This window comes from Rhinoraja longicauda, unplaced genomic scaffold (assembly GCF_053455715.1).
Source record: "Rhinoraja longicauda isolate Sanriku21f unplaced genomic scaffold, sRhiLon1.1 Scf001435, whole genome shotgun sequence".
NCBI lineage: Eukaryota > Metazoa > Chordata > Chondrichthyes > Rajiformes > Arhynchobatidae > Rhinoraja > Rhinoraja longicauda.
The window spans coordinates 1-24,508 of NW_027602650.1; the positions used below are offsets into that span (position 1 = coordinate 1).

Sequence of the window (24,508 nt, forward strand, 5' to 3'; positions counted from 1 at the left end):
GCCTCTTTTATGTTGAAATATTCTGTGAGCACCACTCTGCCTTTTGCTCTCCCTTATCTGCCTTCCTGTCAGTTTTTCCCTCCCTACCGTACCTTCCCTCTCCTCCACCTCTCCCTCCCTATCCTTCACTCTCCCTCCCATCTTTCCCAATCTCTCTTGGGATAACTTCCTTAACTTCTTACACCCCCCCCCCCCATTTTTCCCTCCCCTCCTTCCCATTCACTCCTCGCTTTTCCTAGCTCCTCCCCTCACCTTTCCCTTTCATTCCTGAAACCTCCCCCTTTTTCTTCCCTCTTCCCTCTGTTCAGCCATCGCCACACTGTGCTTGCTGCCACGTTTTCCTATCGCTGTTTATCTAAAATGTTCTTCAGAAAGTTGATTCCCTGTTTTGATTTGATCTTTGTGTCTTTCAGCCGATCAAAGGTGGACAACGGGACGTTTATGACAAGTTGCAGAGACGTTGACTGCAAAGACATTGAAAGAAATGGAGTCTCCCTTTCTCTGCTCATCCTGTTGTCCCAAACCCCTCTCCCTACCTTTGCAATCTCCCACTGCCTTCTTGCCCTCAGTCTCTCTATCCCTTTGCCCCTCATCCTCCTCAGTGCCGTTGTACTCAGCCCACGCTCCCTCCCCTCCACCTCCCCTCGGGCCTCTCTCCAGCATTTCTTTCTGAACATCTGTTCGGTCTGATTACAGCATCAGGATCTTTTATTTCTTTTGTTCTTTGAAGAGAAATATGTACATGTAATCGTGTTGGAACTGCATTGTCCCAAAGTCAACTCCTTGCCATTTGCCTCCCCCCCCCCTAGTTTCCCGTGTTATGCGTGTAGATATTGATTCTGTCCTAATTTAAAGGAGTGAGTGCCGTGGAAGTGGACACAAACACCCGGCAACAGAATCACATCCAAGTCAAAAGGTGCTGGAAAAACTCAGTCGGCCAGGCAGCATCTGTGGGGAGAAAGCTGGGAGAGAGAGGCGAGAGGAAGGAACGAGAGCTGGATAGAGCTCTTAAGGATAGCGGAGTCAGGGGGGTATGGGGATGAGCAGCAGAGCTGAGTATATGGGTTGCGCCCATGAAAAATTTGCCAAATCTTCTCTGCCAATGCCAAACAGCTTATTCTGCTGTTGCTATTGACTCTTGTTTTGAGCTTCTGGTACCCCCAGGTGCTGACAAGAATGGGATGCCATCCCACAACAGTGTGTGACCAGGCTGGTGACCAGCATGAGGAGGAGGTGCCAGGCTGTGTATGGCTGTGTATGGTTCTTCCACACGCTACTGTGGCTCCTGTTTATTAAATGAATAAATTGTTAAATTGCCAATATGTCTTGTTTCTTCAGACTTCAATCATCCAATCCACCAAACAACACCGAACAAGAGTCAATGGCAGAATAAGCTGTTTGGCATTGGCAGAGATTTGGCAAATTTTTCATGGGCGCAACCCATATACTCAGCTCTGCTGCTCATCCCACAGATGCATGTTCCTTACAAATGTGGCACCATTTAAAAGGGAAATAAACAGGCTTTCCAACGGTATAAGATTTATTGCCAAGAAGCATTGTTACAACAAAGAAATAATCTACCAAAAACAAATTTCCTTACTTTTTGTGCTATCGTTCCCTGTTCATTCTTGCAATAGTATAACAAGTGTAAACATTTATGACTTCCATTTCCTTAGGTTTCTTATCCTCACACAATAAAAATCATCAAACAGGTTTTTCCTGTTCAGTGCGTAAAGGCCAACTCTCTCCCTTTGTCCTGACGTAGAAACGAGAAACTGCAGGCGCTGGTTTACAAAAAAGGACACAAAGTGCTGGAGTTGCTCAATGGGTCAATCAGCATCTCTGGGGAACATGGAGAGAGGAGAACTTCTTCAAAGTTGGCTTCCCAACACGAAACATCACCTATCCATATTGTGCGGTCTGTTCTTTTGGGGGTGTGATCTGTTCAGAGGAAGCCCACCTGTGATTTCAAATGCCATTCAGTTGCGTCAATGAGGATACCAGTGAGTTTTACCAACACTGCCTGACATCAACCAGGGGTAAAACAGCGGAACAGTGAAGAGTGCACAGTGGTTTAGATTGAGTCCTCTACCTCTGGAAATACTGATGAGATATACAGGTAAAAGCAGTTTATTGTGTGTGGTCAAATACAAAGCAAAATAACGCTGATCCAAGATGTCTGAAATAAAAACTTAAATTGCTGGAAATATTCATCAGGAAAGGAAATTCTTTTATTAGCATTTTACATCCTCCCAGTCTTAAAATTTATCTCGATAATTTTAATTCTGCTCCCTTTTTTTAAAAAAGTAGCTGCTATTAGCGAAGATTATGTTGTTGCCATCCACAAAGGACCTATCTTTTTCTTTTTGTATGTCCTATTTACCACCCCCCTTGCACCTTTCACCATTAATTAATCCTGCCTTAGAAACGATCGCAAATATTCTCTCCATTTCCCACTATCAATCTCTATCACTATCCCGCAATCTTCCCTGTTCCGTGGCAAAGGCACAATTCTTATCCTTGTTCTCTGATACAAACATCATGGCCACAAAAGCAATGTTTCTCTTGAGATCGCACCTTCCCTGACCAATAATGGACCTACCAGGCAATGCCCTGCCTGAGATAATTTGTGGCTGGGCCTGATGAATCCTGGTCTTTTCTCGCCTCCAGCTCTTCACCGCACCCATCCCCCCACCCTCCACATCCCCCCACCCCCTACTTTCTTTTTTTGTTAGAGATACAGCGCAGAAACAGGCCCTTCGGTCCACCGGGTCCATGCCGCCCAGCGATCCCCGCACATTAACACTATCCTACACCCACTAGGGACAATTTTTACATTTGCCCAGCCAATTAACCTACAAACCTGTACATCTTTGGAGTGTGGGAGGAAACCGAAGATCTCGGGGAGAAAACCCATGCAGGTCACGGGGAGAACGTACAAACTCCGTACAGTACAGCACCCGAGGTCAGGATCGAACCTGAGTCTCCGGCGCTGCATTCGCTGTAAGGCAGCAACTCTACCGCTGCGCCACCGTGCCGCCCTAGTCTGAAGATGGGTCCCAACCCAAAAAGCCACCCATCCTTTTTCTCCGGAGATGGTTCCTGACCCATTGAGTTACACCAGCACTTTGTGTCTATCTTTGAAATGCAAATCTGCCTGAAATGTGAACTCTGGTACTGTCCGAAATTGCAGCCACACCTTTTGAGTACTTCCAGCATTTTCCCTTTTTATTAAATCTGCTAACATCTGCTCCTAAACACCATCTCGCCAGGAATCAGATACTAATTATTTAAAAACATGCTATTAAAAATTGAAATTGCAGTATGGAACAGATCGAAGAATAGTCTTTTTGATGAAACAGCAATGAACTTATTCCTTGCTCTTATACTTCAGTTTGTTGTATTCCTCTCTGTCGCCTTGTCTGATTCCCTGGAACCAAAAGAGATGCGGTTATTAGCAAATGCAATTCTGGAATCTGAGTCATATATCATCTTCCAATGCCTCCATTCTCTGAATTTCCATCTGCCCATTCAAAAGCCTCTTAAATGTCACCACTCTATCTGATTCCACCACTACTCCTGGCAGGCCATGTTATACACTCACCACCCACTGTGCGAAAAACATGCCCCGCACATCTCCTTTAAACTTTCCCTCCAAAGACACACAGGTATGCAGGTTAATTGGCTTGGTGTATGTGTAAAATTGTTCCTAGTGTGTGTAGAATAGTGTTAATGAGCGGGGATCGCAGGTCAGCATGGACTCTGTGGGTCGAAGGGCCTGTTTATGCGCTGTATCTCTAAACTAAACTAAACTAAACTCTGACTTTAAAAGCTACTAGACCAAGTGGACCCGTTGGGCCCAAACCTGTCCTGCATTGGTGCAGCACCCTCTCCTACCCCACTTCATCCCCTCCCCCTCCCCACTTCCCCCTCAACCCCCCTTATCTACCCTCCTCCCCCCTCCTTCCCTCCCCCCCCACCTCCCTCCCTCCCTAGGAGATAGATTGAAACTTTAAAATGTGAATAACTTTAAAAATATAAGACCGGTTTCAATAAAATGACTTGCTTTACCATTAAAGTGACAACAGTGAGTAAGGTGGGCCTAAAATTGTCAAGCTATCGTGTACCATTTTGGCTGTAGTTCGATCACAAATAAACAAACAAACGAGAGTTTTAGTATATAGATGACCTCTAGTCTTTGACAATTCCACCCAGCTTACTTCCTGGGCCATTCAAGAGTTGATTTGGATTGCCCTTCATGCTTATTCTCCTCATTGGCTTTATTGCTCACTGATTGCCAGCCTTGACATTAAGCGGCATCACAGGCATATATATGCGTGAGATATTTCACACCACGTCCATTACTTACTGAGTAAAGTGCATCATTCGGAATCAGTGCCTGTCGATCAACACCTGCACAGAAGGAGAGAAAACAGTCATGAACAAGAATAAAATGTCCTTCATTTCTACAACATAACTGTGACAATGCTTCAACTCCATTGATGTAACAGCAAAGAAGGCTCACCAATGCCCCAACCCCCTCAGGGGATGAAGGAAATTCAACATGTCTCTTACTAATTTCTATCGATGCATCATAGACAACATCCTATCGAGTTGCTGTTTGTGAGAGTATATATTCAGAGTCACTCACGTCTTTGTATATAAATTATTTATTAGCAAATCACTAGCAGTACAGATGCTGGCTACTGTCACCCCCAACTCCCACGATAGTCTGGTGACTAACCACGCCAGTACTAGGACAACGCAGTACAAAACCCGATCTGGATTATGGACCGGATGCGCAACAGTTAAACCAGACATGGATCTACAGTTGCATCACCATTTGTTTTGGCAGCAGCTCTGCTTAAGACCACAGAGAGTTGTGGATGCAGCCCAGTCCATCAATCAAACCAGCCCCCCACCTGCCCCCGCCATTGACTCCATCTATATTTCACTTACTACCTCCTTATTTCGCTCTTATCCCATTGAGCAGAAGATACAAAGGTTTGAAAGCACATACCACCAAATCTTACAACCTACGTCATTGTGGCCATTACACTTTTATAAAAACATATATTCACTTTCTCTGTAACACTAGGGCACCATATTTTGCACTCTGGTTATTTCTCTCTTTGCACGACCCTTGGTACTTGTGTACGGCTTGATCTTACTCATGCGTGGAATGTTTTTACTAAAGATTGTACAAATAAAGTTTTTCATTCGATGTAAAAAAAATCAATATCAATACCTTTGCAGTAATATTACCATGGAGTCCCATTCCTGTCTTTAGACATTATATCTGCACCCAGCATCTCACCAGCAATAGCAACCACAATGTAGAATAACATTTACTTGAGGTTGTTAATCTCCTTGGTCAAACAATGAACGTCAGAGTTTCAAGGTGCAGCGGCTTCTTATCACCATTTAATTAAGAGTTACTGTGTCAAACAGCCAGACAAAAAACTGGCCTGTCCTACCTCGATGAATCCTGTCTTTGCGTGGGGTGGAAACACAATAAACGGCCACACCGATGAGAAATGTGGCGAGCAGATCTCCAATCACAAGCCCCGCCATGGTCCCTGAATCAACTTCCACACAATTCCGACAAGCTGAAAAAAAGGAGTGAACAGAGTAGATGAAAGACTAAACAGAAGTCTAAATCTAAGGGTGGAATGGTGGAGCAGCCGTAGAGTTGCTGCTTTACAGTCAGTGTTGCAGTGCTAATTGTTTAGGTGCCGGAGCTGTCACTGTTGCCGGAGCGGCCGCTGTTAAATTACGCACTAGTTAAAATTCCCCGCTGTTTATTTAGGCTTTTATTTACAGAGGTGCCGGAGCGGCGCTCCGGTGATCTCCGGCAGCACTGCACCCCTGTTTACAGTGCCAGAGAACCAGGTTCGATCCTCTCCACGGGTGCTGTCTGTATGGACTTTGTAAGTTCTCCCCATGACCGCGTGGGTTTTCTCCGGGTGCTCCGGTTTCTTCCCACACTCTAAAGACGTACAGGTTTGTAGGTTAATTGGTTTCAGCAAAATTGTAAATTGTCCCTAGTGCGTAGGATAGTGCTAGTGTACGGGGATCGCTGGTCGGCGTGGACTCAATGGGCTGAAGGGCCTGTTTCCGCGCTATATCTCCAAACTCAACTATCTTTACTCTTCAAAACATATGTTAAACCAGTGAAAATAAATGGATGCCACAACAAGCTGAAGGCAAATCACTATATGTTCTCTCTTTGTCCCCCAGAGGTACGGAATCTCACCAAGGCTCCCAGAACATGTTGAAAACAATTGGTAAAAAGAGGACCCTTAATGGCATTGATGAAATTCAAGTCCAGAGCTTTCAGAAAGTAGGAACATGAGTAGGTAGAGTGTTAAAGAACATGTATGTTATGCTTGCCTCTATTAGTCAGTGCATTGAGTCTAAGAGTCAGGAAGTCATGTTGCAGCTTCAGATAACTTTGGTTAGGCCGCATTTGGAGCATTATGTGCAATTCTAGTCGCACCATTACAGGAAGGATGTGGGGGATTTGGAGACGATGCAAAGAGGTTCGCCGAATGCTGTCTGGATTAGAGGGTATTAGCTACAGTGTAAGGAGAGGTTAGACAAACTTGCATTGTCTTTTCTGGAGCTTTGGCAGCTGAGGGGAGACCTGATGGAAGTTTGTAAAAAGTATGAGAGGCATTGATAGGGTAGACAGGAGGGTTCTTTTTTCCCAGCGAAGAAATGTTAAATACTAGAGAGCTTTAAGGTCAGAGGGGTAAAGTTTAAAGGAGATGTGCAGACAAGTTTTTTTACACAGAGAGCGATAGGTACCTGGAACACACTGCCAGGGTGGTAGTGGAAATAGATATGAAAGTGGCATTAAAGAGGCTTTAATCTGGGCAGATGGAAATGCAGGGAATGATGGAATATGAAGCATGTGCAGACAGAAGGGATTAGTTTAACGTGGCATCATGTTGGGCACAGACGGTGCGGGCCGAAGGGCCTGTTCCTGTGCTGTACTGTTCCATGTTCTATGTTCTTCATTCGAGGTTGCTGACCCTCACTGAGGTTAATCCTTGGCTGACTCTGTGGCACTGAGGTGCCGTGTAACTCACTGTTATATGCCACCTCGCTGTTACCCAGGTTGAGCTCGGCTAATTCAACACATTGGAACGTGGCACCGGACAAAAACTGGAACATTTATCATGAGTTTCATTTGTCAATACCCAAGGGGAAAAGAAGAAGTGGTGATTTTATCTGAAGAAGGGTCTCGATCCGAAATGTCACCCATTCCTTCTCTCCAGAGATGCTGCCAGTCCCGTTGGGTTACTCCAGCTTTTTGTGTCTATCTTCGGTTTAAACCAGCATCTGCAGTTCCTTCGTACGCAAACAAGCCTTTTAGTGTCAGTACGACTAATAGCAGTTTTATTGCTTGTGCAGTCTGCCTCAAACAAAGTGTTTGACAACAGGGAGTGGGACTGATTAGATCATTTTTCCACAGACCCAACACAATCCTGAGGGGTCAACTGGTCCACTCCATTGAAAGGCATTCATAACATTTGTTGGTTAACTGGTTCAACAATCATTGGCTGTCCTTAATGGCATTGAATCCAGCATCTTGTTGAATTAGAGGTCAGTTAGAAGCCTAACGCACAGCTGTGGTCTGGAGTGTATTGTGAGAACAGTGAGTTTTCTTATCTTCCAGAAAGTTCCTGACCCGAAATGTCACTTATCCATGTCCTTCAGAGATGCTCCGTGACCCACTGAGTTACTCCAGCACTTTGGTTTTATTTTGTAAACCAGCATCCTGTGACTGTTTCATTTATACCCTTCTGTTTCTGAAGGGTATAGATGAACTAGGTGGGTTTTTATAACATTCCAGCGGCTGCAAGCTCATCGCTTTAAATAGCATTTGTTTTCTTAATCCATAGTTTTTAATTTTAGAATTTTGTATATTATATTATGTATATTATAAATTATTCTCATAAGTTACTCTCATGTAAATTCCTGTACTCCTGTGGTTTGATAGTCTAGGCTCCTATGTTACCAGTCAGGTAGCATGACCACCATGTGGCCGACACTGTAGAAAGGCAGAAGGGATCGGCACAGTGGTGCAGTGGAAGAGGTGCTGCCTTACAGCGCCAGAGACCTGGGTTTGAATCTGACTACGGGGGCCGTCTGTAAGGAGTTTGTACAGTCTCCCTGTGACCGTGTGGGTTTTCTCCGGGTGCTCCGGTTTCCTCCCACACTCCAAAGACGTGCAGGTTTGCAGGTTAATTGGCTTCTGTAAATTGTCCCTGGTGTGTCGGTTAGAACTAGTGTACAGGGTGATTGTTGGATGGGTTGAAAGGCCTGTTTCCACGATGTATCTCTAAACTAAACTAAACGAAATAAAGAGACTTTTTAACTTGTAACTTACCTTTGATGAAGACGAAGGTCTTATCTGTGGAACCAGTGCAGCCGTATGTCGCTGTGTCTGCATCAGTGACTTTCTGTATCATTAGTAAGGAGGAGGACAGTTCCCTGAGGCCTCCGCTGTAATCGGACGTGATTGTTACATTCGCATTGCTACTGCACTGGAGTTGGAGTGTTGATCCACTGGGTATGATCCCTAAGAAAGGACAGAATGAGTTGCATTTCTACAGCACCTTTCATCACCTCATCGAGCCTCAAAACGCAGCACACTGCCAATGTGGTCACTGTCTTAATGTAGGAAACATGGTGACTAACATGGCAACAATTATTTCTCTGGGCTCCGGTTTTTCATTCCTTTTCCACAACTAATCAACCTCCTCTGCCAACCTCCTCCCTCCTCACCCACCCCACACAGGACCCAGCCTGAGACTGATCATCAAATCGGCAAGTGAAAGAGCAAGGGTCTCTCGTGGCACAATAGGTGGTCTGAAACGCAAGGCCATGAGATGCAATCAATGTGTCCTTGTGCTTCAAGCCAGTAAGAAATTCAAGAGATTTGTATCCGAAGTAAAGGAAGAGGAGTTGAACAACTCCTTGCTTCATGAGCTCTCGCCATCCATGCTCCATAGGAAGGGGAGCTGAACAACTCCTTGCTTCATGAGCTCCAGCCATCCATGCTCCATCCATCATAGTGGTTGGAACCCTGCTAATGGAATAGGCTTTTGAACCCACCAATGCCACTGATTCATAGTCCACAGCTACAGTCAGTCCAATACATCTTCCCTTAATCTGTACAAATAACGTTGGATCATGAAGCATTTGTGGAAATATCCAACCACATTTGTACACTAATCCCCAATCACATTTCCATTTGGGTATCTGTACCTCCATGCCAAAGGACATTATTGATGCCCGTCCAGTGGTCCACTGGTCTTGTTGGGTGGCAATCAGAGCTACACATCTAATGCTTGTGAAAAGGATTCATTCCTTTTTGAGCTTTACCACTCAAACTCTGATCAGTGGTAAATAATCTATACTCTGCCATGTAATTATGAAAACATTGTCTGCTCCCTCTTGAAAGCAGGTTTGGCTCGAATAGCATCTCCTCAAAATTTAAGTCGCTCTTGATGACAGTGAAAATATCACTTACTTATGTTTGCCTCGCTGATCCCTGAAAATAACAGAAATAGAAAATGAGTCACGGGTAAGGTGTGACACACAATTCACAACCTTGAGTGAATAGCATATACTTTGCACTATCTCCATGAGAACATTGTGACCATCTTTCAAATCAATGTTTTAGCTGGGTAGGGATGCCACATGTTCCACCCCTTAAGGTTTTATACCAATTGGTGAAGAAAGTATTCAATTGACACCCATATTTCCATCTCCCGTGCCATTTCCTCCCCCACGACATCCCACTCCCTACTCAACTTTTCTTTGGCACAACTGCTGAAAATCTGCACATTTTATTTCACTATTTGAGAACGGCAGGGGAGAAAATCCAAGCAATTGCGTACCTATTTACACAAATTAATTGATGAGAAATTACTGGAGCCTTTGATAAAGGAGTGAGACACTGAAGTGTGGGAATGGACCAGCATGGATATCTGCTCTGTTAGAGGACATTGACTAAACATTTTGCAGAGGTAACTGGACTGGTGGTCAGGTAATGCCAACGCATGTGGTTTATGTACACTTCTAGAAGTCTTTTGATAAGAGATTGTGAGCCAAAATTTAAACGAATGGAATTGAAGACAATTTATTGAGCGGGCTAAGCAGTAATGAGAGATCAAATGGGCAGGATTTGACTGGGTTAGAACGTCATCAATTTATGGACTGTTTATGAACTATTAACAATCTATTGCAGGATAGAAATACAATTGTATAAACAAAGTGGCATTTAAAGCAGTGAAGAAAGAACTAACGTGATTATGAAAAGCAATTACTAATCTTAAACGGTTGCATGAATTACTTGCAAATGAATTTCAAACGGCAAATAAATGATAGTTTTTGTTGTATAGAATTGCCATTTTTCTAAATGGTGAGGTCCAAAAACGGTCAGGTCCAAATAGATTATAAAGACTGGTGTAGGATAGTACAAAAAATAACAAAATAGTGTAATGAGATATTGGTCCAAATATTGGGGGAACTGTAACATGGGGGAATTTAGACTCCACTGTGCAAATGTCCAGTTAGCTTATACTCAGTGTACTATCTTCATTCCTGGATAATACACCATGGTGAACAGATATCGCCGTTCAATAGACCAGTACGTAGATTACCAGAACAATATCGAGTCTAACGGTTAACTTGCTAGAATGGAAGACAGATTTTCCTGGAATTCAGAAAGTGTATAAATGACTATCGGTGCTGGTTAGACATTAATATTAAACTAAGATTAATTTAATTGTAGCATTTAAAATCAAGGGCTGAGGAAAAGAGAGGCATATGGAATTGCACCATGTTCCTGTTATACCTTAATGAAAGGGGCAACAGGCTTGGATAGAGTGGATGTGGAGAGGATGTTTCCACTAGTGGGAGAGTCTAGGACTAGAGGTCACAGCCTCAGGATTAAAGGACCTTCCTTTAGGAAGGAGATGCGAAGGAATTTCTTTGGTTCGAGGGTGGTGAATCTGTGGAATTCTTTGCCACAGAAGGCTGTGGAGGCCAAGTCAATGGATATTTTTAAGTCAGAGATAGATAGATTCTTGATTTGTACGTGTGTCAGGGGTTATGGGGAGAAGGCAGGAGAATTGGTTTAGGAGGGAGAGATAGATCAGCCATGATTGAATGGTGGAGTAGACTTGATGGACCGTATGACCTAATTCTGCACCTATTACTTATGACCTTTTGATCCAGGAGCTAGATGGTCTTCTACTCGGAAATCCTTAACTTCTTAAGTGTTTGGGACAATACGATGGTGACTGTGAAGCAATGGTGCAGCGTATCTGACATCTAGTTTAGTTACCTTACATGTACTGTGTGAATATAACGAACATTTCACTGTCATGATCGTTTGATGATTAGATCATATTTCAGTTGTAACACCAAACAAAATACAAGGTTGCTCTTTGAAATTTCTGTACAGTACGGGAGTATTGAATATCATTTAGCTGCCTATTTGTGACTTTTACACCATAATGTTAACATAACATCCCGTAAAGTTATGGGAGCACAGAATGAATTATGTGAAGATCATGCAGAGCAGCTGAGCAGCACAATCAAAGTGGTTAAAAGAGAAAGGCAAACCAGCAACCAAGGTAGAAGGGATAATGTTCTTCGGCACCGTTCATTCAAGATGTGTAATACCATCAGTGAGGGACATCAGAAGAGAGTCTGTGCTTCAATGCATGAAATATTCAGCACAGCAAAATCATTAAAGAATATTTAAAGGTGACGAAACAACTTCAAATGTCAAAATAAGCTCACTTCAGAAAGATTGAACCATCGCTTTTCATTGAAAGTTGGCATGTAAGCAATAGATTAACCCTTTCTCTCCGGGATGCCCGGCTGGTAACGAGCTGGGTTTATCTGAAGGCGGGTGAAAGGACCTCGCTTGGTGGCCGCGTTGGAAGACGAAGGTGGAGATTAGAGGCTGATACGTGAGCGCTAACTGACTTTATCAACCAATCAGCCATGAGCTGTTCTTATCAGTGGTTTGTTTCTCTGATAAATATATTTAAAAGCAGCAAGTCACACCCTCCTTCGCGAAAAGAAGTGAATGAGTTCAAGTCTACATTTCGAATAAATAAATTGTCAATATAATGAAAAGTTAGATGCTAATGAAAGATTTATAATCCAGTTCTGTCATGACCGCTGGAGGTCCCAGAGTCAATGAAATACAAAGCAAATATATAGACATGATGTGAGAAAAGCAGCAGCCAATCTCTGTACAACAAAGTCCCAAGAACATTCGTGCGACAATGACGAGGGATTTTTTTGGAACACAATGCTCGTTGAGGAATAATTATTGTCAAGAAAGTGGGGGAGAATTTCCAACTCTTTCTTTAAATAAGGTGATGGAATCATTTAATCTTTTGAACTAAAAGTGTCAAGAGTGTCTAATTGTATAATGTACCGACGACGGAACAATGAAATTCTTACCTGCAACAGTATAATAGGCCTGTAAACACAATACATACAGATGGTATATAATGAACAAAAATTCAATAGCTCAATAACCACAATGCTGGTGTCATCCTATGAGGGTTAATTGTCTGGGTAAATGTAAATGTAAAAATTGTCCCTAGTGGGTGTAGGATAGTGTTAATGTACGGGGATCGCTGGGCGGCACGGACTTGGAGGGCCGAAAAGGCCTGTTTCCGGCTGTATATATATGATATGATGATATGATAAAGAAAGCCCAAAGACATTAGTGCAACCAAAGACAGTTCATAAAAGTTCATAGTTGGGGTTAGTGTGCGGACTGCAATGTAGTGAAGTCAGATTACTGGTACAGCAAAGAGCGAGTGCCTCCAAAAGGAGATGACACGGTGGCACAGTGGTGCAGCAGGTAGAGCTGCTGCCGCACAGCGCCAGAGACCTGGGTCCAATCCTGCCCTCGGGTGCTGTCTGTGCAGAGTTTGCATGTTCTCCCTGTGACCACATAGGTTTCCAACCACATCGCAAAGATGTGCGGGTGTGCGGGTCTGCATGTTAATTTGCTGGTATAAAATCGTCCCTGGTGTGTAGGGAGTCGATGGTAAAGTGGGATGGGTGCAAATGGGTGCCTGGCATGCTTGCCTTGATTAGTCAGAGCATTGAGTATAAGAGTCAGGAAGTTATGTTGCAGCTTTAGATAACTGGTTCAGCCACATTTGGAGCATTATGTGCAGTTCTGGTTGCCTCTCTGGGGGGATGAATGGGCGATCAGTTGTCAGTGTGGACTCGGTGGGCTGATGGGCCTGCTTCCATGCTGCCTCTCTAAGCTAAGAAACTAAAGGACAACCTTAGAACCACACTGGACTGTCAGCCTGGAATCAGGACTCAGGTATCTGTCATGGGGAAACTTCTGACACTACGTTCAGTACAAAGCAAGTCCCTTCTTTTACTCTCGGCATTTAACTTTTACTCTCGGCATTTAACATGCCTGAACGCGGTTATCCGCTGATTGCATTTAAATTTGCACGACTGGTGGCAACTAATTATTAGAGCAGCATCTGTGCAGTTTGTTAGCGGTAAATTCTCATTGAATTCTACCTAAACGATCCAGAACTCACAATTAACTATTTTAATTGCTTCTAAGAAAGTGCAAGGTAAGGGCAGCAAGAGGCCGTTGAAAGGCCTGCAAGTCCGTGCTGACATCCAGTGAGATCAATGCTCTGATCCCGTTTATTTGTCACATGCGCAATGCTCAATGACTGTGGACATCTGCTCTGCTCCCTCACTTTTTATTCAAAAAATTCTCATCGAATTTATCAATTGTTCAGCATTTTCTTAAAAGCATTCCAGACTTTCGGAAGCCTTGAAACAAATCCTGAATTGTCAAGGGATAACCCTTTATTCTGAGACAAATTCTGATTCTGATGATTTCTGTTTCATAGAAACATAGAAAATAGGTGCAGGAGTAGGCCATTCGGCCCTTCGAGCCTGCACCGCCTTTCAATATGATCATGGCTGATCATCCAGCTCAGTAACCTGTACCTGCCTTCTCTCCATACCCCCTGATCCCTTTAGCCACAAGGGCCACATCTAACTCCCTCTTAAATATAGCCAATGAACTGGCCTCAACTACCTTCTGTGGCAGAGAATTCCACAGACTCACCACTCTCTGTGTGAAGAAATGTTTTCTCATCTCGGTCCTAAAAGACTTCCCCCTTATCCTTAAGCTGTGACCCCTGGTTCTATGATCAATGGTTCTGTATTTCGCAGCCAAGGAAAGCCTCTCCTCATGTTCTCCAGAAATCGCCTCCCATTTTTCTAAATTCTTGGGATTATTGACCTTGTCATTTGTTGCTTTGTTTTTGCCTTGAATCAACCCATGCTAATGTATTACCCTAATTCCATGATCCTAGTTTTGCACAATAAACCTACTGTACCTCAAGTCTATTTCACAAAGCACCATCAACTTGATATTTCAGTCAGTATGAGGGAGAGAAGGGCTGTAATCATGGATCGGTGGCTTATTTTATGAATCTCATGGTAATGGTTTTCAAAAATCCCAATATATTTCATCTACAGGTTTATTTAATTGATCTCCTCTCCACAACCAAAAGTAAAGACAGACTTAATGGACCGATGATTCTATGAAAAATAACTTCTCTTTCATAAATCTTTTTGATTCTTGCCAATTGTATTCCCGGAAATTCTTACTTGCAGCAGCACAACAGAATATATAAACATAGCACTCTGTAAACAATATAATAAATGAAAAAAAGTTCTGTGTGTGTGTGTGTGTGTACATGTGTGTGTGTGTACATGTGTGTGTGTGTATATATATATATATATATATATATATATATATATATATATATATTTATGCATACATACATTGGCACACATAAAACAAACAAATAGTAATAGTGCAAAAAGACAAAACCAATGCCCCCAAGTCTATATAGTTCAGAGCTTATTTGAAGGTTGTAGTGTTTAACAGCCTTTTGGCTGTAGGGAAGAAGCTATTCCTTTTCCAGATGTTTCAGTTTTTGGGTTCCTGTATCTTCTTCCCCATGGTTGGAGTGAAATGAGTGTGTGGCCAGGGAGATGTGGGTCGGGTCTCTGATGATGCTGGCTGGCAGCTGGAGAAGTATGTAAGCTTTGACAGATGTACAAGACTGAAGAGATTGTGATATCTCAGCAGTCACCACGTCCCAATATCTGATAAGAGTTACACCTCCCACACACAGCCAACTGCTTGCGATTCTAGGTGCCCACATTACATTACCTCCTTCCTCTTCCTGTTGTATGCTTTCGTTTGCATCTTTGTTACCTCTAGCCAGCATCAGTACATGCAGCAGTTATCAATATACACTGTTAACTCATGTGTTATTAGATGCATTCTCACTCATTGAGTCACAAGGAATGTTGCCGATGGCAGGAAGCACATTTGTAGCTGAGGGTACACTTCTTCAAATGGACCATGTGGCACTAAGGCCTATCCTTACAAAATACCATGCATCTTATATTTCAGTCAGTATGAGGAAGTGCTTCATAATTCAGCGAGTTATTTGCACAATCTCATAGTTTACAAATATCCCGACCTGCTTGCCATTCTATTAGAGTTGGATAATTTGTAGTGAGTTAAAGACTGAAATCTAGTTGAGAGATTCGGGAAGTTTATGTAACAGGAAAAAGATTTAAATAATCCTTACGATACGGCTATTTGGGTAACAGAAATTCTCCGTTGCAGAATTACAAGTCACAACCTGAATATGAGCTATGGAGCAAAATTCCCTCTGACAGAATTTATGCGTCGAGTTTTACTTTAGTTTTGTCTCGCATTTATTAGCAATTGTGCTGATGCTTTGTGTTTTGTGCTTTGTGTTATTGAAAAATTTCAATCTCCCCGCTCCTAATGTGGGGGTTGGTTGCACCTTGCAGTGAGTTGCAACATAATCCAAGGGTTTACATGCAGGATAATCAATACCTGGATGCAATTTACAGGCTGAAATGTAACAAAAGGCTTTGGATGCTTTATACTTACAATCGAGACACTGGTGAGTGTGTTACAGGCTGATAAAGGAGTTAGTCATTTGTATGCAGAATATATTTATCTTCTAGGGTTTTTGTGTGTACTGGTGTGCACTCTGAAAACTGATGATACATCCTGAATTCCGGTTTTATTACAAACAGCAGGGACATGTTCACACCACTTGGAACCCACAGATCATTTATTTCATAGTTATCAATCAAATTACAAATTCAAAACTGATTGCAGAAAAACAGTGACGATGGTTAGACAGGCCAGTGACGAAAAGCCAAAAAGTGTGAGATATAGAAGAGGCGTGAAGCCATTGGAAGGATTACAGGTAGAAAGGGAGTGGTGAGGGGGAGAGGGAAGGGGAGATATGGGTGTAAATTCGGATGGGGCACAGGAAAGTGAGGGGGAAAAAGTGAGGGGGAAAAAGTGAAGGGAAGGGTGGGAGATATTGGAGTTGTTGCTGTTTGAGCTGTTTTCACACATTCTCCACCCATTTGACACTCAGGCACATGGTGGAGATTGGTTTTGACATCTCGTGGAGAGTGAGTGTCCCCGATCAAGAATTTCACATTAGGAAACCGGAGTGGAGAATGGTGCACAGAGCAAGGTAACACAAGAGATGTTTACCAAGTTCACGGCTTTTTGGAATGCTTGCAATTTCCGAAGATTCTGTGTTCCGCTTCCCCATCCCAAAATCATGGACAAAAACATGAGGAATAGATCGGGTAGATGCACAGAGTCTCTTGCCCAGAGTGGGAGTATCGAAAAGCAGAGAACATAGGTTTAAGGTGAGGGGGGAAAGATTTAATGGGAACTATTTCACACAAAGGTTGATAGGTGTATGGAACAAGCTGCCAGAGGAGGTAGTTGAGGCAGGTACTATTGCAATGTTTAAGAAACATTTAGACAGGTACTTGGATAGGACAGGTTTAGAGAGATATGGTGGGACTAGTGTAGATGGGACATGTTGGCCTTTGTGGGCAAGTTGGGCCGAAGGGCCTGTTTCCACGCTGTAAGACTCTATGACTCTATCCCTCTGTGTACTTGTAGGAACTGCTCCTTACCATCTGTCAAACTCTCCTGATCTTTGGGCAACTGATGTGAGGGTGGGATTGGGTGGTGATAATGGGTCTGTCAAGAAACAAACAAAATTGGAGCGCTCCAAGACCAAACATTGATGGTCCAGGTAAGGGTCCATAAATCTTGAGTGCCTGTCCCTCTGGGATTCAGCTTATGATCGAGGTACCTGCCCCTGGAGAGGGAGCACATGGTGTCCACATGACTGGGACCTTTGTGACCAGCGAGCATGACAGATGCTAAAGTACATCCTTGCCATCTGGAATAACATTTTTTTTTAAAACTTTTATTTGCAAAATAGCTACTTAGAAAAGCGGCTCCATCAATAAAAAAGCAAAATAAAGAAGCACGGGATAACAGAAGATGCTCGGCGGAAAGGTGTTGAATCACAGCTGTGCGCTTTTTTATATTTTCAGGCGTGGAGCAAGCTGGCTGTATTCAGAGCTCCCTCTACGATTCCCAAGATCCTAGAAAATACCAAGATAGTATTAACATCCAAATAATAAATATGTGACTACCCACTGCCTTATTTCTCCCATGTGTCAGGCAGAGAAACCCCGGTTGCCCCTTGCAGTTGTGGTTGCCACTGCAGGAGAAGGTTGTGAAAGCATGTGAGGGGCTGCGGAAAGGAATTCTGAGGACGTTCTAGTTGTCAGTTATGTTCTGGCTGGGCTTGGCTTATTCTCTTTGGAACAAGGGGACCTGAAGGAGATCCAGAACAAGGGGAACTGAAGGAGATCCAGAACAAGGGAGATCTGGGTGCCAGGCTTGGAGAGGGGTGGCAGTGTTGGGTGGCAATAGACAATAGACAATAGGTGCAGGAGTAGGCCATTCGGCCCTTCGAGCCAGCACCGCCATTCAATGTGATCATGGCTGATCATTCACAATCAGTACCCCGTTCCTGCCTTCTCCCCATACCCCCAGAGGAGGCAATGGCTCCTCAAGGGATATGCGCATTAGTCAGAGTGATGGAGCAGTTGTGCTGAATGGACTCTTTTTGACGCATTATAAAATGTATGAAAGAGCTGGAAAGAATCAACAGGAGCTTCTCCGAAGGGAGATGAATAACTATAGAATAAGGGTTTAGACAGTTGGTCAATTAGCGGAAGGACTAAGGGCTGATGAAAATTCTTCACCCGAAAGACAGTGATGGGGCAAGTGGGGTAGAGTCTAGTATTTGCGGTCTGAAAGAGTAGTGGAGAGGGGAAACTCTCACAGAACACAGGAGGCACCTGGATGAATCCTTGAAGAATCATGGCTTATAAAGCCAATGACCAAGAACTGGAAAGTAGTTTTAATCGAAATGAACTTGCTTTTGGTTGGCATGAGAACTCCCAAGCCGATTACTGCCCTCTTTCTGCTATAAATCTTGATGCTTCATTAATTTCTACAAAATCTTATTCACGGCACGGGATCTGGGTTATGAAATTAGTCAGGATGAAATCACACTCTCAGCTCTTTGCACTGAGATATCTATATTTCTCTCATCCCAGAGCAGGATAGATAAAATGATCTCCTTCAGGAAGGACAGCTACCATGTCCATCCCTGTACATCCCTTGTGTAAGATGGAACTGCCCATGCTGGGTTAAACCGAAGATAGACACAAAAAGTGGGAGTAACTCAGCGGGACAGACAGCATCTCTGGAGAGAAGGAATGAGTGACATTTTGGGACGAGACCTTCTGAGTTACTCCAACTTTTTGTGTCAATCTCCTGTACATCTCTTTATGGACACACTCGGCAGAGGTCTAGGACCAAGTATCCTCTTCCCACTTCAACAACTGGAGCATGTTGTAAAACTGCAGTCCTGCTGGTTACGTGGAAATATCCAGTGTGTACATGACAAATATTTGAAGCTTTTGCCAATATTGAGGTAGGTGAGGCAGATACTATAACAACATTTGAACAGATAGATAGATAGGAAAGGTTTACAGGGACAGCAGCCAAACTCAGGAAGGTACAACTCGCATAGATGGGGCATCTTGGTCAACATGGGCAAGTTGAGCTGAAGGGCCTGTTTCTACACTGTATGACTCCAGCAGATCATTCGGCATACCCTGGATTGGCTCCTAAGGTGGGTCAAGTCATCCTTTCTCAGCCAATAAGAGAGCAAAACTTTGTTCTCTACCGTCAGCTTACATGATTTGGTTTCTCCTAGTTCACTGTAACCTGATCTCTCGCATATTCCCATCAACACCCCCACTGATTTTTGTACCTCTTGCCAACACCAGGGGCAAATTACATGAAACTGCAACACCCAGGGGAAACTCACTTGGTTGCAAGAAGAACATGCAAACTCCACACATTCATTTGCGTGATGCTCCACATTAATGACTTGATCAAAGCCCAAAACCCACTCATAATTAAGGCATTACTGTAGTTGATAACTGTTGACTATCCTTACCTGATACAGATCATTGTTATGGGGAACAAGGTGCTGCTTGTCAGAAGCTAGAAGAAAAGGACAAGGAAAGGAATAAGAAACTTGGTATTATCTAAGGCACGACCAATACCATTTCTGTAAGAGCTAGGTTTGAACATTGTCATATGTACCAAGGTACAGAGAAAAGCTTTGTTTTGCATGCTATCCAAACAGATTGGATTAATCATACATAAATCAAGTCAAACTCAAGTACAATAGATAGAGAAAAAGGGAAAACACAGAGTGCAGAATATATTTCCCAGCATTGCAGGGCCTCAGTTCCATTGACAAAAGTCTAATGTCCTCAATAGGCTAGCGATGAATCGGACAGCACCCCAACATATGGATGGCCTGTTCAAATAACAGAGGGGAAGAAGCTGCTGAAACATGACAAATTTCTTCAGTCTCTTCAGGAAGTAAAGATATTGCTGAGATTTCTAGGCTGTCGCATCAATGTGCTTGGTCCATGAAAGATCATTGGTAATATTAATGCCAAGCAACTTGAAGTTCTCAACCATTTAACTTCCACACCATTGATGGCTGATTGGAGCATGTATGCTTCCTGAAGTCAATAACTAGCTCCTTTGTCTTGCTGACATTCAGGGAGCGGTTATTGTCCTGAAACCATATCTCTAAGTTCTCCATCTCCTTCCTGGACACTGTCTCGTCATTGTTTGTGATAGAATTAGTGCCTAGTTTAGCCATGAGAGTATGGGGAGTATAGTAAGGTACTGAGAATGCATCCTTGCGTGGGTCCATGTTTAGAATTATTGTGGAGGTCTAATTATTGTCTCCTATCCTCACTGGTGGGGACCTTGGAGACCTGACTCCTAGATCCAGGATTTTGGAGATAAGTTTGGATAGGATTATGGTGTTGAAGGAAGAGCTATAGTCGATACATAGTAGTCGATACATAGGAGTTCTTGTTATCTAAGTGTTCCAGAGATGTGTTTAGGGCCAGGTAGATGGCACCTGCTGTGGACCTGTTGCAACGTTAAACAAACTGCAGCCGATCAAGGCTGGCTGGGAGGCTGGAGCTAATATGTGCCATCATCAGTCTATCAAAGCACTTCATGATGGTGGATGTCTGAGCCACTGGACGATTGTCATTAAGGCTAGATACCTTACTTTTTTATGGCACCCTGTTATCAAAGTGTGTGTCTGTGCTGCTGCCATTTTGAAAAATGTGATGTATTCAAAGATAAGGGGCAGTAGATTATTTACTGAGAAATCATCTTACTCGACAGCATACTTGTAATGAGGAAATCAAATGGAATGTTGGGCCTTTATCTCAACAAGGCAATTGGAGAGAGCTCAGTTCAGACCTGGAGGCCTGAAGGCCATACTTCATATATTGGCTCCAGCACCGAGCAATGAAAAATCATCAGGACAACATTGTTCAAAGGTTTGGAATACAGGGAAAGCATGAGCCTGTACTGCCTTATATTATCTTGAGGCATGACTTAAATGAGATCTTTAAAGCGAATGAGCAAACTCTATTGTGTGGAGTGGGAGAAACTGTGGCCGTTATCCACCGATCTGCCAATCTAAACCGCTATCCACCTATCACTTGCCAGACTTTGTCCCACCCACACCTACTTTCCAACTTCCTCCCGCTTGCTACAATTAATCTGTGGATGGGTCCCGACCCAAAACAATGTCTACACATGTCTTTCAGAGATGCTGCCTAACCCGTTGAGTTACTCCAGCACTTTTGTGTTTTCCTTTTCTTTCCATCTACTGATGGAGCAATCTGGTGCAAGGAGTTGCTGTATGTCTTTGAAAATAGCCAGACCTTTTGGGAGGGAAATCAAGAAGCACTTTTTCCACAAGGCATAGTGGGAATCTAAAATTCCCTTCCCCAAAATGTTCTGGTGTCTGGAGGTTAATTGAACCTCTCACAAGAGATCTTTTATTTTCCTAAGGGCAGCACAGTATTCAATTGTTAGTGTATCATGGTTCAGTTGCTTTTCACTCAGAAAGTTGCAAATTCAAGTTCCAATGATCTCGTATGGGATCTCCAATGCCAATTGCTGGGATATGAACATGTTTGTAATGGGCCGTGAATCGACCCAACCTGGCTCAAGGCCAAAGGGTCGGCCAAGTACACAATGGCCTTATAGTTAGTAGAAGTAGAGGATGAGACAATCAGTACAGGTGTGGTGAGAACTAATAAAATAAATGGTAACCTTTTCGCCCCTTCGAAGAGGCCACACAGTAGATTGCCACACCGATAAAGATAGTAGCAATAAGGTCTCCAATCACAATTCCAGAGATCGTGTTGGCATCCAGTTGCACACAATTCTTACAAACTGAAAACAAAGGTAGGACAAAAACGTACCAACATTTTATTTTATATTTAACAGAATATAATCTTTTTAACATCTATTGTCCCTGTTTTGTGCACTCATTGTGGTGCTGCAGCTGACCACCTTCTTATGTTCAGCCAGTGCTGAATTGGAGAACACAGCCCTGATATTCAAATAGTCCACCACCTCTTTTGCTCCCAACCCAATTTGGCAATGGTTCCAATGAGGAACTCGGGGTCAAGTAAGTTAGGGACAGCAATATAACAAAGAGCAACACTAACATCATGCCCAACTCTAGTTATCACATCTCTTCAAGTGTTACATAGAAAAGATCCACTTACGTTTGACAAACACGAAAGCAGTCGATCTCTTTTGGCCATCGGCGCAGGTATATTCTCCAGTATCGGTGTCCGAGAGCTTTATCAGTTTCATATTACCATTGTGCGTTTTCCCTGCATAGATCACTCCGTCCTTCTCCCATTCTCCAACAGTTGGACACTCCATTATGATGCCACCAGACTCTTCCTTGATCACTGAGGGGGACGAAGCACAGGAGCTGAGCAGCACTCTGACAGTGCTGCTGACTGGGAGGTGAGCTCCCTGATGGAATTCAAAGCCTGATTCCCAACTAGCATTCAGCTAGTTTGCACTCAGCTTTGTCTCCTTAGCTAGTGTCAAGCTGAGAACAGAATGCTGATGTGGAAAAGAAGCCAAGAAGGGAGAGATAAAGGAATGGGTCTTCCCACATGGGTGATGCTTGGCAACAGTTTAACATGAGAAAAACTTGCAAGTTCACACCCCAGCATAGTTTTCTGTGCCCCTCACTCTCAGTCCAAAGAACAGAAACGTTCTCGACCCGAAACGTCACCTATTCCTTTTCTGACCCACTGAGTTATCCAGCTTTTTGTGTCTATCCATAGTTTTCTAGAATTGCTTTCTTAAATTTGATGATTTGTAATTGAAAGGTAAAATAATCTTGAAAATAGCCAAGGCGTCAGAAAATTATAACTGGATCGCTAATGTCCTTAAAGAAGAGGGAGCCCTTGTCATCTGCCTGAGACAAGATTAGCATTTCCAGAATTTTAAACCCTGAACTCAAATTGACATACGAAACTTTGGGCACTCAGCTCTGGACTGCTCTTTGTAGTATTTTATTTGTCTTCACGATATTTTATTAATCTGTTCAGTTGTTTATCTGTTTATTCTCGACTGCTGATCTATACTCTATGTGTGGGAAGGAACTGCAGATAATGGTTCACACCAGCACACGATAGACACAAAATGCTGGAGTAACTCAGCTGGACAGGCAGCATTTCTGGAGAGAAGGAATGGGTGAGGTTTCGGGTCGGGTTTCAGGCTGGAAAAGCACCTCGACCCGAAACGTCACCCATTTCTTTTCTGCAGAGATGCTGCCTGTCCCATTGAATTACTCCAGCATTTTGTGTTTTTACTCTATGTGTGTTGGCAGTCGAGGAGAGACATGTAAGCAAACTATCAGGATCTCCGAAGTTTGGAAACTTGATTCACTTTCTAGGTCACATTCTTTTGCAATTTAAGTGGAGGTTCAGTGAACCAAGTTTTCAGTGCTAGGAATTATCTTTACACCTTAATCTCAGGGGTGACCGCGCTTTTGCGGTTGCAGCTCCTAGACTGTGGAACAGCATCCCTCTCCCCGTCAGAACTGCCCCCTCCATCGACTCCTTTAAGTCCAGGCTCAAAACCTATTTCTACTCCCTAGCGTTTGAGGCCCTCTGAGGGGGCGCTGTGAACTGTTTATGTATGTGCTGTTATGTTTGTGTGCCATTGTATGTTCGTTTCTTAGTACCTGAACTGATGTACAGCACTTTGGTCAACGTGGGTTGTTTTTAAATGTGCTATACAAATAAAATTGACTTGACTTGACTTAATCTATGACTGGCAAAATCAAAGCAATTGCAAAGGGAAGAGGCAAACAAAGAAATAGCAGAGATCTGGGCAGCTTGATGTTACTGCAAAGGTGGAGTAAGAAATTACCCACTTGTTCTTTTATCTATGCAATAAGGTTTTCATTGAAAACCCAATTAAAAACTGTGGAAAATCTAACAAATCCTAACCTTCAGTTTCTTGCTTTTCAAGTCACAAAGTAACGTATAAACCCCAATAATAAAAAGCAACGGCTTACCAACCATTTCTTGAGAAAACCCTAAATAGAAAGAAATTGGGAAAATAGTCACCAGGGCAGCATGAATTTCAGTTTACAATTATATGCAAAAGCTGACAGTAAAGGCGGCAGATATACACATACACACACACGCACACACACGCATGCACGCACACGCGCACACACACGCACACACGCGCACTCACACGCACACACGCACACGCACACACACACTCACACACACTCACACGCTCACGCGATTCAAGCAACCAGCAAATCCCAGTATATACCATGATTGTATTCAGTGTTTGGATCATATAACTGCAGTATTCTCCAAGCAATTAGAGTTGTCATGAGCTTTTGCTCTGCTCATTGCCTCTTAATTTCATAACCAGGTACACTGTGTACATGTCCCTGAACTGTGTAACCCACAATGCAAATGGGCCTCGTGAGTGCGGTTGAGATATGGTTTGATTCATCTTTTCCTTACTTCAAAAGAATGAACAAAATTAGGGAGCAGTCGT

General features: G+C 43.2%; 2 protein-coding genes across 2 annotated transcripts; both read right to left on the bottom strand.

Moving 5' to 3' along the window:
- Positions 1 to 2,876: 2,876 nt before the first annotated feature.
- Positions 2,877 to 15,338, bottom strand: LOC144591679 (T-cell surface glycoprotein CD3 delta chain-like). Its single transcript, XM_078395721.1, has 5 exons — positions 15,281 to 15,338; positions 8,399 to 8,590; positions 5,478 to 5,609; positions 4,370 to 4,413; positions 2,877 to 3,430 (listed from the first exon to the last, which is right to left on the bottom strand). The coding sequence occupies exons 1-5, from the start codon at positions 15,336 to 15,338 to the stop codon at positions 3,371 to 3,373; spliced, it is 486 nt and encodes a 161-aa protein (XP_078251847.1). The 3' UTR covers positions 2,877 to 3,370.
- An 883-nt stretch (positions 15,339 to 16,221) lies between these two features.
- On the bottom strand, positions 16,222 to 24,024 carry LOC144591678 (T-cell surface glycoprotein CD3 delta chain-like). Its single transcript, XM_078395720.1, has 5 exons — positions 24,006 to 24,024; positions 22,186 to 22,377; positions 21,725 to 21,847; positions 19,518 to 19,564; positions 16,222 to 17,580 (listed from the first exon to the last, which is right to left on the bottom strand). Exons 1-5 carry the CDS (start codon positions 24,010 to 24,012, stop codon positions 17,518 to 17,520), a joined length of 432 nt encoding a protein of 143 aa, XP_078251846.1. The 5' UTR covers positions 24,013 to 24,024; the 3' UTR covers positions 16,222 to 17,517.
- Positions 24,025 to 24,508: the final 484 nt, after the last annotated feature.